This window comes from Dryobates pubescens, chromosome 8 (genome assembly GCF_014839835.1).
Source record: "Dryobates pubescens isolate bDryPub1 chromosome 8, bDryPub1.pri, whole genome shotgun sequence".
Taxonomy (NCBI): Eukaryota; Metazoa; Chordata; class Aves; order Piciformes; family Picidae; genus Dryobates; species Dryobates pubescens.
This window is the reverse complement of record NC_071619.1, coordinates 22,225,501-22,241,375: the sequence shown is the minus strand read 5'-3', so window position 1 is coordinate 22,241,375 and position 15,875 is coordinate 22,225,501. Positions and strand designations below refer to the sequence as shown.

Sequence of the window (15,875 nt, the reverse complement as noted above, 5' to 3'; positions counted from 1 at the left end):
TGTTTTTAGTCTTGCTCTACTGTCCTTTGCTGACAGATTCAGTGCAACTGCTTTATTAGTTCAGTACTGCTCTCAGGAAATACCTTTATGTCCAGCTAGGTGCTCAAGGTCATCTCACAGGTCTGTGTGTTGACCATGATGGTGTAGTATTCCTACTATAGCAATCATCACTGAACCAGTGTCAAACATCTTTGCTTGTGTAACAGATATCCTGAAGGGAATTAACTGCAATTGATTTCCTGCTCAGTGGCCTACAGGCAAGTCATCTACAAACAAAATATTTCCAGCTTTTGGTGTATGCAGAGTACTTGAAGCCCATAGGTGCACTGGAAACAGTACTTGCCTTAGCACGGGATTTTGCTGTCTCCCCTATGCTTGTTTAGTACTTGTCAAGTATTCAGGAAGACATTAATATTATACTGTCACCAAAGGCACACTCAGGCTGATACTTTGCATATGATGTGTTTTAGATGCTGTACAATGCAGGCTGGCTTTTTGTATCATTTCCCTTGTTTTTTGTGCAGCATCCGTGACTAGCACATAGCAGGCAGTTACAGAGCACAACATCCTTGCTGCAGCATCCGTGAGAGACTGATAGGATTTCCAGTGCATGTGACTCATCAGGGAGCTTAGTGCAGCTGAGGCACCTTTTTAATTTCCATCTCTCTGTTCTGTGAGAGCCACTTACTGACAGAACAATTCCTATGACATATTAAGCACTTCTTTGAAACACTGGTTCACTGATAGCATGGTAGCTCCCTCCAGATTGTCTGTGGTGTATTTTGTTCCCCTCACACTTTATAATTATTGTCTTGTTCCATTATGCTTCTCAGTGAAGGTTTACTCAGATAATTAATTCTAGTGATAGTAAATTGAATTTGTACATTAATTATGTTCACACTAGTACACATTTTGAGCTAACATATCAAAAGGTCCTTCAGTGTATGCTGACATTCATTTCTATGTAGCTCTATGGCTGCATTCATACCTCTTGACAGTTATGCTGCTTACAGGAAAGGAACATAGAGTATATTTGATGCCAAATATATGATTCTAAGATGTAAAGTAAAGGAGAGGACTATTATCTAGTTGTTATTCTGGCACCTCATAGAACATTTCTGTTTCTATTCTTTCTAAAAACGTGTGGCAAATTAGGAGCTTAATTTCATCTATTAGGAATCCAGGAAGACTTATTTCTTTTTTTCATAGCATTTCTTAGCCACAACCGTAAAGTGACTGTCACAGTCAAATTGCTAAACATTAACTAATCTGAATACGTATTTTGCAGGAGGCCCAGAAGATCAATGGTGCAGGAGATACACAGGCAGATGGGGCCTGCAAAACAACAGATGAAAAAGAAGAGAATGTGGCAGCAGAAGTGGGATGGATGACCTCTGTGAAGGATTGGGCAGGAGTCATGATATCTGCCCAGACATTAACTGGCAGAGTACTTGTAAGTATTCTTTGGTTTCCTATGTTGTTATTTTAAAGAATATTTTTTAAGGAACACTGTGTCCCAACATTAGTGGTAAATTTTTGATTGGTTTGTTGCATCATTACCAATTTTCCCTCTTAGAAGTGAAATAGTAGACTAATTCCTGCTGCAAGGGAGAAGCAGAGACTGACTTTCAGCCCACTTCTCAGCCTTTTTCAGTATTCTGGCACCATGATTTTGAACTGTGCTAGGCCTATTTTTCTGAAAGTAAAATTGTGCTAGCAAAAATGAAAGCTAACTTGGACAGTAAGCACAGTGTTAAAAATGTAGATAGTCAGAATATAGAGCAAAGGCAAGTTTGACTTGACCATGCAGGGGGATTTTTGATACTTTTGATAGAATAGCAAGAATTTTATGTTATCTTTTCTTTATTAACTTAAGAAATCTTTCAAACTTGTGAACATTTTTATGTATCAAATAGAGTCACAGACCAGATACTGATAATCTGTGGTTTGAATTTCCACTGAAAATCTTGACAGTTTTCACTTTATTTGAATATCATTATTTTATAGCCAGGTCAAATTGTACTTAACTGATGAAAGTTTTCTGTGGAGTTCACTGCAATAAAATCAGTCTCCTGTGTGATTATGATTAGTTTTGATGTTAGAATGCATGATCTTGTAAATCAATAGCTGCAGAGATTTATTCCTCACTTAAAATTTTTGAGAATCCAAGTGAGACTTTGTTTCAGCTTAATCCAAACTAGTCCCAAAATTGATATTCTTGTTTTAGTTTTTACTTTGGTTAAGAGATATTTTAGTTTGAGCCAGTTCTCATCTATAAAGCACAGACTTTTTTTCTTTTTTGGCTTTTTTGTTCTTGCTTAGGTGATTTTTATTTTTTATTTTTAAATGTGTTAATTGGGTGAAGACTTGTATCAAGACTTTTTTTCATAAAATAGTGAAATAGTTCACAAAAGTTAAAGCAACACAGGATATGGTTGAAGGATTTCAAAAGATGCACTAAAGTTTCGGTACAAGGCTTATTATCGTCCTGTTTCAGGAGAGAAAGTGTATTTTTATTTTGCTACTTGATGGTGCATCTGCTTCCAGTTCCTAGCATGAATATGACCTTTTACCTGAGCATTTGGCATTGTTAAACATTGCAAGGATATTACAATGATTGCGAGTGAACTAATCACAATGACCATTAATTTGCCTTTCTGCATATACCTAAGTATGACAGAACAATAAGTAGCTGTTAATAAATTAGATATACAACTGTTTCTCAAGGCAGATGACAATTTTTATTTTGTGGATGAAGAAAGCAAAGCACAAAGGTTATGATGATGTCCTACTCGTACTATGGTAGCAAGTATGTGGCAGATGAACTTCAGTGTGTATAAAAGTGGGGCAGTGTATCAAGGGGAAAAAAAATCCAAACCAGACTTAGATAAATCTGAAGCCAGAACTGGTAGATGCAGCTGAGGAAGGATTTTGGCTTTATTACACATAGTTCTCTGAAAAAAATACTGACTCTAGATGTGGTCAAGAACCAGACAGGTTGCCTTAGTTTTATCTCTTAAAAGTGACAGAGAAAGGCCACAAAAGCAACAAGGATGAGAAACAACTGCCATACAAAGTAAAAATTGTTGTGAACTTTCAGTTTGGAGAAAGGTCTGGTATGGGGTTTGGTCAGCATTCACAATAGATTTTGGGTTTTTTTGTACAACCTATGCTGAACTGTTATTAAACAGATGCTAAAACCACAGGTGATTTATCAGAGTTGTTAGAGATTAAGACAAATTTCATAGAAGTGGATTTTTTTTTTTTTTTTGTAAAGTGACACTGTGTAGACCATATCAGCAGGTTCAAAAAATTGATTGTACAAATGGCCAACAGATGCCTAACAGTTGTTGTAGAGTACGGGAAGGGATAGTCTTCCAACATAACTATTTCAGACTGTGAGTGGGATGGGCTATAGGACATTGCTATTCTTTTCTGTTCTTGCTAGAAAGTGCCTCATATTAATATGGTCAGAGATTTGTCTCTGGGCTAGACAGACAAGTGAACTGGCTCTGGACAGCTTAATGGCTTGCAGTCATACTTTCTAGTCAGTAGATCAAAAGTTTACTCACTCTAAATTACAGAGTAGAAAAAATTTTGGAGGCATTTATCTAGTTGGAAGGGAGTGATGGGAAAGCATCTTACCTTTAATACACAGTCATTCAAATGTACATGAACCTCATTTAACAGTATGGGTTTTGGTTTTGGGTCTTCTGAGATGGAAAGAGTTGTGTTGTATATGTTCTAGATGATATATGCATATATAGTATATACTTCTATATGTATAAAAGTTTCTGTTTTTCTCACCCTGGTAAACAAGAAAAATGTCATAAGGACTAAAGGGTATATTCTGATCAAAGCATTTGTACAATGACAGTACACAGTGTCTTTTCAGTGTCTTACTGCAACTGTACAGATCTGTTAATCACAGTTATTCACAGCTGATGAACTGCTTGTTGATGTTTGTTACCTACTGTTCAGAAGGAATAGTTTAGATTCTACTTCTCCCTATTGAGAAATAGACTTTGTTTAGTTATTTTGAACCACTCATTGGCCTTGGTGGCACATCTAAGAGGTGTGTTCTAGATTGCTTTAATCTCCTGTGACAATGATGTGGGCTGTTTCCATAGGAATAGTAACAATGCTTCTCCATTTGAGTTCATGAGACACTGAATGATAATGGAATAGAGTAGGAAGTGTTGAGTAAGTCTTGCTGGTTTCTATGGTAACTGCAGCTAGTTTAAGATCCATTTATGCATTTTCTTTTTCTGAATATTGATTTATTATTGACAGTACTAAGGATTGTTTTGTAAGATTTTTGTTGTAGGTCAAAGGGTGAGCTTCTGCCCACAGTCCTGTGAGAGAGAAAGGCAATATCAAGAACTGTGAAATTATTATCAGCTCTAAGTTTGTAATATTGGAAGAAATTTGGCTGAATTTCTTTCTCTTTCAGCTTGCTTTTACCTCAATTACTTCAGTTATACCTTAATTTTGGTGTTAATATATCCCAACCTTAAACTCTCATTTCTGTTAAACCTTCCAAGAAGTGGCTAATCAAACATAATTAATATTTTTTTCTCCTTAATTTTGCCAGTTTAAAAACCCACAATGTGGAGATGAGTTTGATGAGCCTAAGGTAGATATACATGTTAAAATCAGATCAAGAAAAAGGATAAACATGTTTCACGAGAGAATGACATGAACTATACTAAGAATTTGGTTTTGCTTGGTCTCTATTTTGTTTGTAATGTTAATTTTTTAATATTTATTATTATTTATATTATTTATTATTGGTCTTGGTATTTGAATTCTTAGTTCACAGGTTGAGGAAATAGAAAATTAAGTGTATAGATCATATACAGGTCATAGATCTGAATTTAAAATGCTGTTTTTTAAAAGCCTTCTTTTTGTAAGCTGAATCTCAGTGTAGTCTAATATCATCACAATAAATGAGGAAGTGGTCAGTGATCTGCTACACCACTTAGGTGCACACAAGTCCATGGGGCTGGATGGGCTATACCCAAGGGTGCTGAGGGAGTTGGCCAAGCCACTTTCCATTATTTATCTGAAGTCCTGGCTACCTGAGGAAGAAGAAAGACCTGTCAGTCTGACCTCGGTATGGGAGAAAGTCATGGAACAGATCATCTCGAGCACCATTACATGCCATATAGAGAACAACCAGAGGATCAGGCCCAGTCAGGACCTGAATGGATGTTTTAGAGAGGTTGGTGCTGGTCTGTTCTCACAGGTAATTAGTGACAAAACAAGAGGGAATTGCCTCAAGCTATGACTGGGTAGGTTTAGACTGGGAATTAGGAAAAAAATTTTCACAGAAAGAGTGGTCAGGCAGTGGAATGGGCTGCCTGGGGAGATGGTTGAGTCACCAAGCCTGGATGTGTTTAAAAGTGGTTTGGATGTGATGCTTAGGTATGTGGTTTAGGGGTGAGCTTTGTAGAGTAGGGTTCTGGGTTGGACTTGGTGATCCTGAGGGTCTTTTCCAACCTGAAATGTTTCTGTGATTCTGTAATGTGTTTCTCTGGTGTTTCAGTCAGGTTGTAGCTGCTGCTATAGGAGTTACCTACTGTAAGGTTATCTTCAGAAACTTTCTGCTCCTCTACAGTGAATTCTATGACCTCTTAACAGATGGCTTAACAGATGTCTCTTCCCGTCTGGTCTGGTCCATTCCATTCCATTCCATTCCTTGAAACGCTGTTTTCAGACAACAGGGTAAGATATGTGCCAAGGGAGGTTCAGCTTGGACATTAGGAAAACTGTCATCACGGAGAGGGGTCTCAGGCATTGGAACCTGCTACCCAGGGAGGTGGTGGAGACACCATCTCTGGAGGTGTTTAAAACACACACAGATGTGGTGCTGAGGGATGTGGTTTCAAGGTAGTGGCTTAGCAGTGGTGGTGGGATTATGAGCTCTAGGTGGGCAGTTGAACTTGATGATCTCAAAGGTCTTTCCCAACTGCAAGAGTTCTATGATTCTATGGAAATCAAAGTAAACATCAGGGAATATTTGCTGCCTGTTCTGTGTTTCACCTAGAGACTGAAAACTCTCAGCATCTTCTAGAAGTCTACAGCAAAATCCCATGAGTTTAAGGGAAAAACTTTTATGTCTGCTCTGACTAGTCCTGCTCCCTCCTTCATAGTAAGAGAGTCTTCATCCTGCAGACACTTCATCTCAGGAGAAGATAAATGTTTCAGTAGGGAAGGTGGGGAAGAAGGAAAGAGCTGTTAATAGTTTCTCAAAAGTAGAAGGGACAAGACTTTATAGGATTTTGAAGCAGTACTGCTGTGTTTTACAGTCTTGTGAAGATTGTTTCTCTTTAGTGTAGCCATCTAGGATAGATACGTGAAAAGGCAATTTCTGCAACATAATTCTGTGCCTTCTAATGAGCTATGGAACCACTGACTGTGGTCATGGAGAGGGGCTCACAAAATACATTTAATTGAGGCATGGTAGATGCAGGATGGAAAAGGAAATATAATCTGATCCTTCTTGGATTTCCAACCTAAACTTAAAAAATGTATTTTAAAATCACAGTGTAATTGTTACTGCTTTTTAGAGTAGGGATGCCACATTGGGAACTAAGGTGAAATATGAGACCGAATTGTGCTTTGTTTAGACAGATACTCATCACTGCTCGCAAACTAAGCCATCCAGTGCAGTCAGGTGCCCACAGTCCTCTCATCTGAAAATATGCAACTCCTACATACAGTTAGAAGAACAGTTTATGCCTGTCAGAGTAAAATCTTGCAAAAATTCTTTATACAGAGGTAGATTTAGTGATCCATCTTATTGTTGTGATGTACAAAACGTCATACTGTCATGAGCCTGCTGCAAACAATAGCAGAACACTAAGTTTTTGCATGGAGATGCACAATTTTCTTTGTTATTGTCAGCCATTATATTTAATCCCATAATGTGCAGTCTGATGATACTGAATGTACCTTGAGATAGTATAGCTATGTGTCTTGGTAACAATCAAGAGTGTATTGTGTGCATTTTAGTGTCAATGTGAAATGCAACATTTCGGTGGGCTGTTTAATTTTGTAATTTGTCCTTTTAAAATCAATTTCTCAGGAAAACAATGTCAGCCTGGCCTTGTGACTTTGGTTGCCTTTTTAAAAAAATTTTAAATCTAACCAAGCCAAATTCTGTAAAGTTAAACCTTACAAGGAGAATTTTGACCTCAAGAATCAACAGAAGGTGCCATTAGGACAGATGATCCATGTTTTGGGTGTATTCCAGCTGTCTGAACAGTGTTGCATGCTACCATTTTTACTCCATGCTGCAGTTTAGCAACCATGCATATGCAAACAGAATCTGCAATGGTTTTAGTTAAATCAGAGAATTCTGTGCTCTGCTCTAAGCAATGTAAACAAAGCCAAGCTGTCAGATATGCCTACCCTCAAAAGCCTGGCATATCATTATATATGGAAACCCAGCACAGGTGTGAAAAAAGTTTGAAAGATTTGAATATGATCACAGTTTTCTCACATTTTTTTTTTTAAAGGCTGCTTTTGTTCTCAACTAATACCTGAGCAAACTTGTCATTGATGCTTATGTCTAAAGATTTGTTTCAAGAAATGTGATCAAGCTGCACTCTGTCAGTGTTGAGGGGTTTTTCGCCTTGGAGAAGAGAAGGCTCTGGGAGATCTTACTGTGGCATCTGAGTGTGTAAAAAGGGGCTTGTAAGAAAGATGAGGATGATCTTTTTTAGTTGTGGGTGTTGCAACATGATGAGAGGTAATGGTTTTCAACTAAAAGGTGGGAGATTTAGACTAGATAGAAGGAAGAAATTTCTTGTGATTAAGGTGGTTAAGAGCTGGAACAGGTTGCCTGTAGAAGTGGTAGAAGCCCTATCTGTGGAAACTTTCAAGGTTAGGTTGGATGTGGCTCTTAGCAGCCTGATCAAGATGTTTCTGCTCTTTGCAGGGAGTATGGACTTTGGTAACGTTAAAGGTCCTCCCAGCCAGAAACATTGTATGATTTTAAAGTCTCTTTCTGCTGTACTTAAAGTATTGTGAAATATTATTGAAAATAATGAAGTACATGTAAATCAGAAGTTCTTCCATGGTACATAACAGCAACATATGAATCAGCATGTGGAACCTAAGTCTTGTGTGTCATACTAGCAGATGTCTGAGAAACCTGTAGCTATTTTTCTATCAAGCTCTAGAAAATTGTTTGAGTAAGGTTTTTGTATAGATTACTTTTTCTGAACTGCTTTGTGTCCTTTCATTGTAAATATTGCATAGTTGTTTTGGGTGAGTTTGATGCTTTTCATATTGCTGCTGTAGAAAGCTGCAAAAAGTGAGAAAACCAAGCCAGCAAGTTTATATGTTTACAGTTACTGAAAGGTGTTTGTTAAGTACAACAGAAGACTTTTAGGAGTCTCTAGACTGGAAAAGATTGTCAGCCACTAGCTTAAATCCATTGGAGGAGTTAATTGGGCAGAAAACTGTCCTGCCTTTGAAGTGTCAGCTAGAGGACATACAATAGATGGTACAGTCTCTAACAGTACCTCTTAATTTCCTAAGCATTTTCTGTCATCCTGGAAAAATAATACGAGCAGTGTGATTCAATAAATGCAACACAGGACTGGAAGTTTAGCCTGGTTTCTGTTCTTGGCTGTAACAGTTACAAGTGATTTTGAACTTGTAACCAAACTTGCCGTTCTTCCTTTGAGTCTGTACAATCTAGGATTAAGAATCATTACTCATACTGGTACAAAAGTATTAAAGTCAGCTTTAAAAAAAATACTGAATTCAGAAATTTACTTTGGTTTTTCTTTCCCTCTTCCAGTGCACTTTTTTTCACATCCAAAATACATTTCTGTCATATATAGGCAAATCCATTTAGTGTTTTTAAATATGTATTATTTTCTCCTTACAGAAATGCATATATCTATGCACACACACATTCTATTTCTATATATATGAATTATTTTGACTTCCATATTTTGAAACAGGACATAGCATATTCATGTATCAAAATATTTTTATACTGTACAGGTTATATTCCTTTATGGTTTTGTTCTGCACTTCTGCTTTTTTTATCCCTTTTGGGCCTGATAGGTGCAGACAGATAAACAATCTGATTTTTTCCTTGCCATTCAGTCCATTAGAATAGAATAGAATAAACCAGGTTGGAAGAGACCTTCAAAATCATCGTGTCCAACCTATCATCCAACACCACCTAATCAACTAAACCATGGAACCAAGCACCCTATCAAGTCTCCTCCTGAACACCTCCAGTGATGGTGACTCCACTGCCTCCTCGGGCAGCCCATTCCAATGGGCAATCACTCTCTCTGTGTAAAACTTCCTCCTAACCTCCAGCCTAAACCTCCCCTGGTGCAGCCTGAGACTCTGTCCTCTTGTTCTGGTTGCCTGGGAGAAAAGACCAACTTCTGCCTGTCTACAACCTCCCTTAAGGTAGTCTTATTATGTATTCTTTTTTGGAAAGAGCCATGGGCATCAATACTATTTGCTCATAGTTTCTTTGTAGCTGATGGCTTTTGATAAGAAAGACTATTTTTTAATCATACACCTTTCTTGCATATCTGAACCCACTGTTTTATTCCTGCAAATGAAATGCCTGCCTATGCGAGATTTTTTATTATTTCTTGTAAGAGAATGTATCTTTGGGGAAAAAAATTGCTAAATCTGACTTAATCACATGAGTTAATTCACTGGTATGGAATTGCAGATATATGGAGAAGCTGAAGTTTGAAAACTTTCGGTTTGCCACAAAGTAAGCATTGGACTGAGAGACACTCAGCTTTGTCTTACCTGGTATCATGAAGAGTACTGACATTAGCTACTTGCACTTAGAAGGGAATTCTTTATTCTCTTTCTGACTGAGCAATAGGAATTGGAAAATAAATCTTCATTTTTGTTGCACTTTCAGAATTAGCATGCTAATTGTAAACAGCTTTATGGCCTGCTATTAGGTTTCATTTACAGGTACGTGATGAGTATGTAGAAATCCCCTCTTTCTCATTTGGTTTTAAATGTTTGCTGTGACAGCAATATCTGCTTTGGCATGAGAATTGGCATTTCAGTGTTTCTTAAGCAACTATATAAATTTACCTTTATATGGAATACAGATATTTTGAAAATATATACTATAGTTAGCATAAAGTGCCTTCACTGCAAATTAGGCATCACAATTTCATATGGCTTACAAAGTTAGGATATCAAGAATAGTAAGAGTCTTAAAAACAGACAGTATCAATGTGAAATAAGACACAACACATTAAATAGAGCTATGTATAAAGACATTGGATAGATCATGTTACTGAAATTCAGATGCCCATTCGGTAAACCCGTGTGATTTTAATAAAAATGAACCAGTTAGCAACCTGTTAGACCCCAAAATGACTCTAAAACCCAATAGAGTTATCTAATAAACTCTGTCTAGCCAGTTACAGGTTTAAATAATGTTTCCATTTTTGTTAGTTGAAGTCAAAGATCTGTTTCTGTGTCAGATGAGCTACTTTATTTGTAAAATTGGTCCTTTAATTTATTTTTCTTATCTCAAATTTACAATGGATAAGAGGATTAAATTAGCAGTAGAGATTTTTTTTTGTTTGTTTTAAACTACTCTACAAAAACATCTTTTTTAATAAACATTAGGCTATCTCCAGTCTTGGAGAGCTGATTTGTGAGATAAGAAAGGAATCTGTTTGTCAAGGAAACTTTTTGTAGGGAGTCCTGATCTGCTTGAGAGTTGTCTTCAACTGAAAAGCAATAAAATGCAAGAGCTAGATAGCATCCATTTTACTGTTTCCAAGTCCTCAGTAGGAGTGTGAGGGTGAGTCTGGCAAGGACTGAACCTCATGTTTTGTACATTGGCAGACTCTACATAAGGACAACAAAAGGCACTGTTAGCCTTAAAGATGCAGTTAATGTGATTTGTTAGTACAAATGTGCTATCATCTCTTGTGCTTTACCCATAAGTAAAAGGAAACAGTAAAAAGTGTACTTTGAGAAACTATGGCTCGCTGTCATGTCAGGTTAAAAAGAAGGCAGTGCACATTTGCATACCTGTTATGAATTTCCTAGAGTTTTATTGTGGATGGAGAAAGTCCTTCAGTTTCTCTAACAAAGTACAAAACTATGTTCAAGAATGCTGGTTTGGACATCAAAAAAAGTGATGACAAAGGCAAGACAGTGCCTTCTGATCTTCTTTTATTGGTCTTGGATGCCAGATTAGTTTGAGCTTGAGAGATGTGAAAAGATCTGTATAAATGCACTTAATGCCAGTAAATAGCTGACTTGAATTTAGCTAAAACATGACTTTCACTTGGGAAACCTTGATTAAACATGAATGTATTCAAATAATAGTTCTACTGCTTTATCTTTAGACTGGATCTTAAAGGAAGTTCTTCAGTAAGAGGGTGGTGGAACAGGCTGCCCAGGAAGGCTGGGGATGCCTCCTCCTTGGGGGTATGCAAGGCCGGGCTGGGTGAGGCCTTGAGTATCCAAGTCTAGTTGAGAGGTATCCCTGCCCATGGTGGAGGGGTTGGAGTAGGTGATTTCTAAGGTCCCTTCCAACCTAAGCCATTCTATGATCTTTTACTGGGAGAAAAGTATTATTGACTGTTTTTCAACTTTTGTAGGGTTTCCACTTTTTAGGCATGTATTTTGAAAATTCAAGAAAAGCTATTTTGATCAATGTAATTAAAAAACTTATAAGCTTTTGTTATTTGGGGGTTTATTTATTTTGATGCAGTCCATTTTAATTTTAAACTCTCCATGTAGGAAAAAGTGACAGGAGATTAGTCTGCTTTAAAAAGCAGTTAGTTCAAAGTGCCATTAAAACACAGTCAAGTATTGTAAGAACAAAATACATGTCTTTATTTGCTAGCAAAAAGAAAAAAGTATAGAAAGCATAATTTAGCTTACAAAGTGATTGTGTTTGTTGTTATTTGAATTACCCACCCCCTTTTTTTTTTTAATCTTGGTAAATGACATGAAATAAATAGTGCCCTGTTCCTTATTCCATTTTTGTAGGAAGGTGACATGAGCCAGCAAGTGCCAGAAAAAATGCAGTTTCATATACACTTGCCTGATAGCATGTTTTCTGCTTACAGACTGCTGAACTGTAGGTCTGTTGAGTGTAGAAATCTGGTTATGTAGATTAGTATAATAGTTATTCTTACTTCAGTAAGTATATTCTCAAAAGACAAGGGAAACACAAACTCATGATTCTGTGTATTTTCTGTTTATTCAGTGAGAGAAGAGTTTGGCCATAATATTAAATTATTTAAACTGCAGGTGTAGGTTTTAAAGTGTAAGAATTAGATTTGATTAGTATTCTGAAGCAGGACTTGCTCATTTGTACTGCAGTGACAGAAAGACAGCAGAATCTGGTGACTTCATCTGTTTTTTTACTTGGTCTTACTAAACATTACACAAATACATTTTTGTAATGGACTTCCTAATTTGATAATGCTGAACAGAAAGTTTACTTGAATGAATAAACATTACTTAGAAGGTTCTCCATTTTAGAAAACTTGGCAGTAAATAATTGAATTTTGAAATAATTCCATTTCTCTGTTTCTGAATGAGTTGAAAGCAGGGTATTGCTTCTCATTTAAAACTGTTGAAAGCATTGACATGAAATCACGGGAAGGAAGTGCTTTTGGAATGGCTGTGGTGATTTCCATCTTGCATACAATCTTTTTGTTGAGTGTCCTATAGCACTTGACATAGGACAGTAAGGATATTTCTCTTTGTTGCCACACAGATTACCCTTAAACTGTCATGGATAAATTAGTCAATAAATAAAGTTAATTTTAGTCTTGGCATTTAAGTCACAGACACACAATGGATCTGTTGACAGATCCAGTGTTCTATAAGAATTTTTTGATGTGAAATACTGCCTGCTTTCCTGCTACTGCATCAGGTATTATCTCTTGGTCCACAGACAAGTTTTGTTCCGGAAAACTTTTTAACACAATCATGTAGAGATTTCAGTAATAAAGTGTAATAAAGCAACTTGGAGAGAGCATAATGGTGGGGTTTTTCCTTTCCTCAATGTGTTTTCTTTTTGTAGTTATACAAACCAGTGTTTTTTATGTGACTATTGCAGCAATGAAGTCTCATAGTATTTCACGGAGTAGAAACTTCAGAAATGAAAAGATTTTCTTGTGTGGGAGGCATATTTCAGCTTTATTAATGTCAGTTTGAAAAGGAAAATGAAGATGATGTTTTGTTTCTTGTCCTACTGTGCTAGAGTCTCCCGTATTTGACCAGGTTTATTCCGGGTTAAACCAGTCTTCTGGAAGAGGTAATACATTTTATAAGGAAAGCATTATATTAGTGCCAGCATTTTCTTTTAAAATCAATCAAATCTGGTAATGTATTAATTGACATAGTAAATTGCAAAACTTTTCTTTAGAGAAGTATTTTGAAATAGTAAAATGAAAAGACTATCAATCCACTGCTAATATTATGAAATGTCTTGACAACATAATAGTTTCACTTAACCGTGATTGGAAATTTAATTTTCACTGAAGTGAAATGCCACAGAAGAGAAGTGGCATAACTTAACACTCTGACAGGTATGTAACAGTACTTCATCTGGGTTGTGTGTATGTAAGAGACAACCTGGAAAATTGTTTCCAGAAGGAGGCAGCAACATTTGACTTTTCAAAGCTGCATTTTGTGTGACTGTGCTGCCATTCATGGAAGGCAGTAATTCACTGTGTGTTGTTCATTTGGATGATGACCACAGACCACTGAGGTATGACTTTGGAATCAATGACTTGTATTAATTTCCTGCCCCATCCCCAGTGCAGCAGTCACGAATCGGATGGCTAAAATATCTGTGCTTACAGATGTCCTACTGCAGGTGCCGTTACTTCGACAACTTATGTTGTCTTACCAGGCAAGTCTATTTCTAATGGCAAAACCTGTTGCCTAGTACAAATGTTTTTACCAGTGAGAATTGCTAATGCAAGACGCCTTCATTATGGTAAGAATGTTTCATTACATAACTTCTGGATGTTAACATTGAGCAAATGATAAAGTTTTTGCATTCTTCAGTTTTAACATAAATACTCAAGTTAGACTTTAATTTGAAAGAGGCGAAGACTGAAGTGCTCAAGAAAATCACTTCTTCCACATATCTTTTCATGTGTGCTCAGAATATAAAGGCTTCATGTGCAGGTCTGGAGCCCTCAATATAGGAAGGACATGGACCTGATGGAGAGGGTCCAGAGGAGGGCTACAAAAATGGCCAGGGGGTTGGAGCACCTCTGCTACGAGGACAAGCTGAGGGAGCTGGGATTGTTAAGCTTGGAAAAGAGGAGGCTCTGTGAAGACCTGATAGCAGCCTTCCAGTACCTGAAGGGAGCCTAGAGGAAGGATGGGGAGAAACTGTTTACAGGAGCTTGTAGGATGAGAGGCAATGGCTTCAAACTAGAGAAGAGCAGATGTAGATTGGATATCACGAAGAAGTGCTTCACTGTGAGGGTGGTGGAACACTGGAACTGCTTGCCTAGGGAGCTGGTTGAGGCCCCTTCCATCAAGATATTCAAGGTGAGGCTTGACGAGGCCCTGGGCAGCCTGGTCTAGTTGGGGATGTCCCTGATGACTGTGGGGAGGTCGGACTAGATGACCTTAAGAGGTCCCTTCTGGCCTGGACCATTCTATGATTCTATGTGTGTTTTTCTATGTATTAATTCGCTGTAGAGCTGCTCATTTGTCACTTCAGTCTTAACAAATGGTGAACTGAGTTGTGCTTCTAATACAACAGATTTTAAGTTTGTGTTTTATTAATGCCCTGTGGACAAAAAAAGAGCAGTAAAAGAAGCCTTGAGTAGTGTGGTGGGTTGAAGTTTCCCCTCAGCATTAACTTTGCCAGACCAACTCAGAAGCAAATGAAGTTGTATTTACAAGCAAAATCTACACTCTACAACGGAATGCAATGAATATGTACAAAATATACAGTATTTACAATATTATACAGATATTTACAATTAGAAAACAACACTGCCATTCCACTGCCCCCTGCCCCTACCCCCTTCCCCCCCCATTCCAAGAGAGACAAAGGAGAGGAGGAAAAAAAAGCAGTGGGTTAGACTTAGCCAAGGCCAGACAAGGCACGTTATCTCTCCTGAGCGAAGCAACCCAGCTGAGATCAGAAGAGAAGAGAAAGAATTGTTATGGTACAGCCTGTCTTATTCTAGATATTTATCCAATGAATTTGTTTAGAATAAAGTTTTGTTTTCCTTTTTACACCCCAAAATTATATTTTTCTACTTTTCTGCTCAAAGTCTGTAACTGAATTTTAAAGGCATATAGCCTAAACCCACCACAACTAGGTTTAAGAAACAAATGTATAAAAATACTGTAAGATTTTCATGTTGTCTCATAAGTCAGAGCTGTGCTTTGCTAAGCACTTCAAAGACACAAGCACATGATCAGATGCTTTCCTAGAGGGCTTCCAGTTCAATTAAGTTGGAAAGAGGATAGAAGACTTGAACCCAGGAAGTCAATATTAAAATTCAGAAGGGAATATTAATTCAATACTCTGCCTGATCATTAAAGAAAGTTAAATTGCCTTGCTTTTATGACATACAGCAGAAGCTTGTGACTGCTGTTAGTCATTTAGCCCCTACTATCAGTTAAAGTCAGCTGGTAAAACTACTTAGCCAAGTTGCGCTGGTTGAAAGAACTATCAAATTCTTGTGATTTCTCTTGTAGCACTAAGGAAAGGGGAGTTTCTTTCAGTTTGAAGGAAACCTAGCACTGAAAAATAAAATCTTTTATACACGCTTTCTGGCTTTGCTTGGCATCATGGTAAGTTGAGAGTAATTAGTATTGTCTCAATTTGTATCTCAGGTGGCTAA

At 37.3% G+C, this 15,875-nt stretch overlaps 1 protein-coding gene across 36 annotated transcripts in view; it reads left to right on the top strand.

Annotated features, from left to right (window-relative positions):
* Positions 1-15,875, top strand: part of KCNMA1 (potassium calcium-activated channel subfamily M alpha 1) — a 417,239-nt gene that overhangs the window by 116,630 nt on the left and 284,734 nt on the right. For all 36 annotated transcript variants that reach the window (XM_009897628.2, XM_054163264.1, XM_009897623.2 and 33 more), the window contains exon 2: positions 1,289-1,453. In XM_009897628.2, the coding sequence (XP_009895930.2) occupies positions 1,289-1,453 (165 nt within the window). The remainder of the gene's footprint in view (positions 1-1,288; positions 1,454-15,875) is intronic.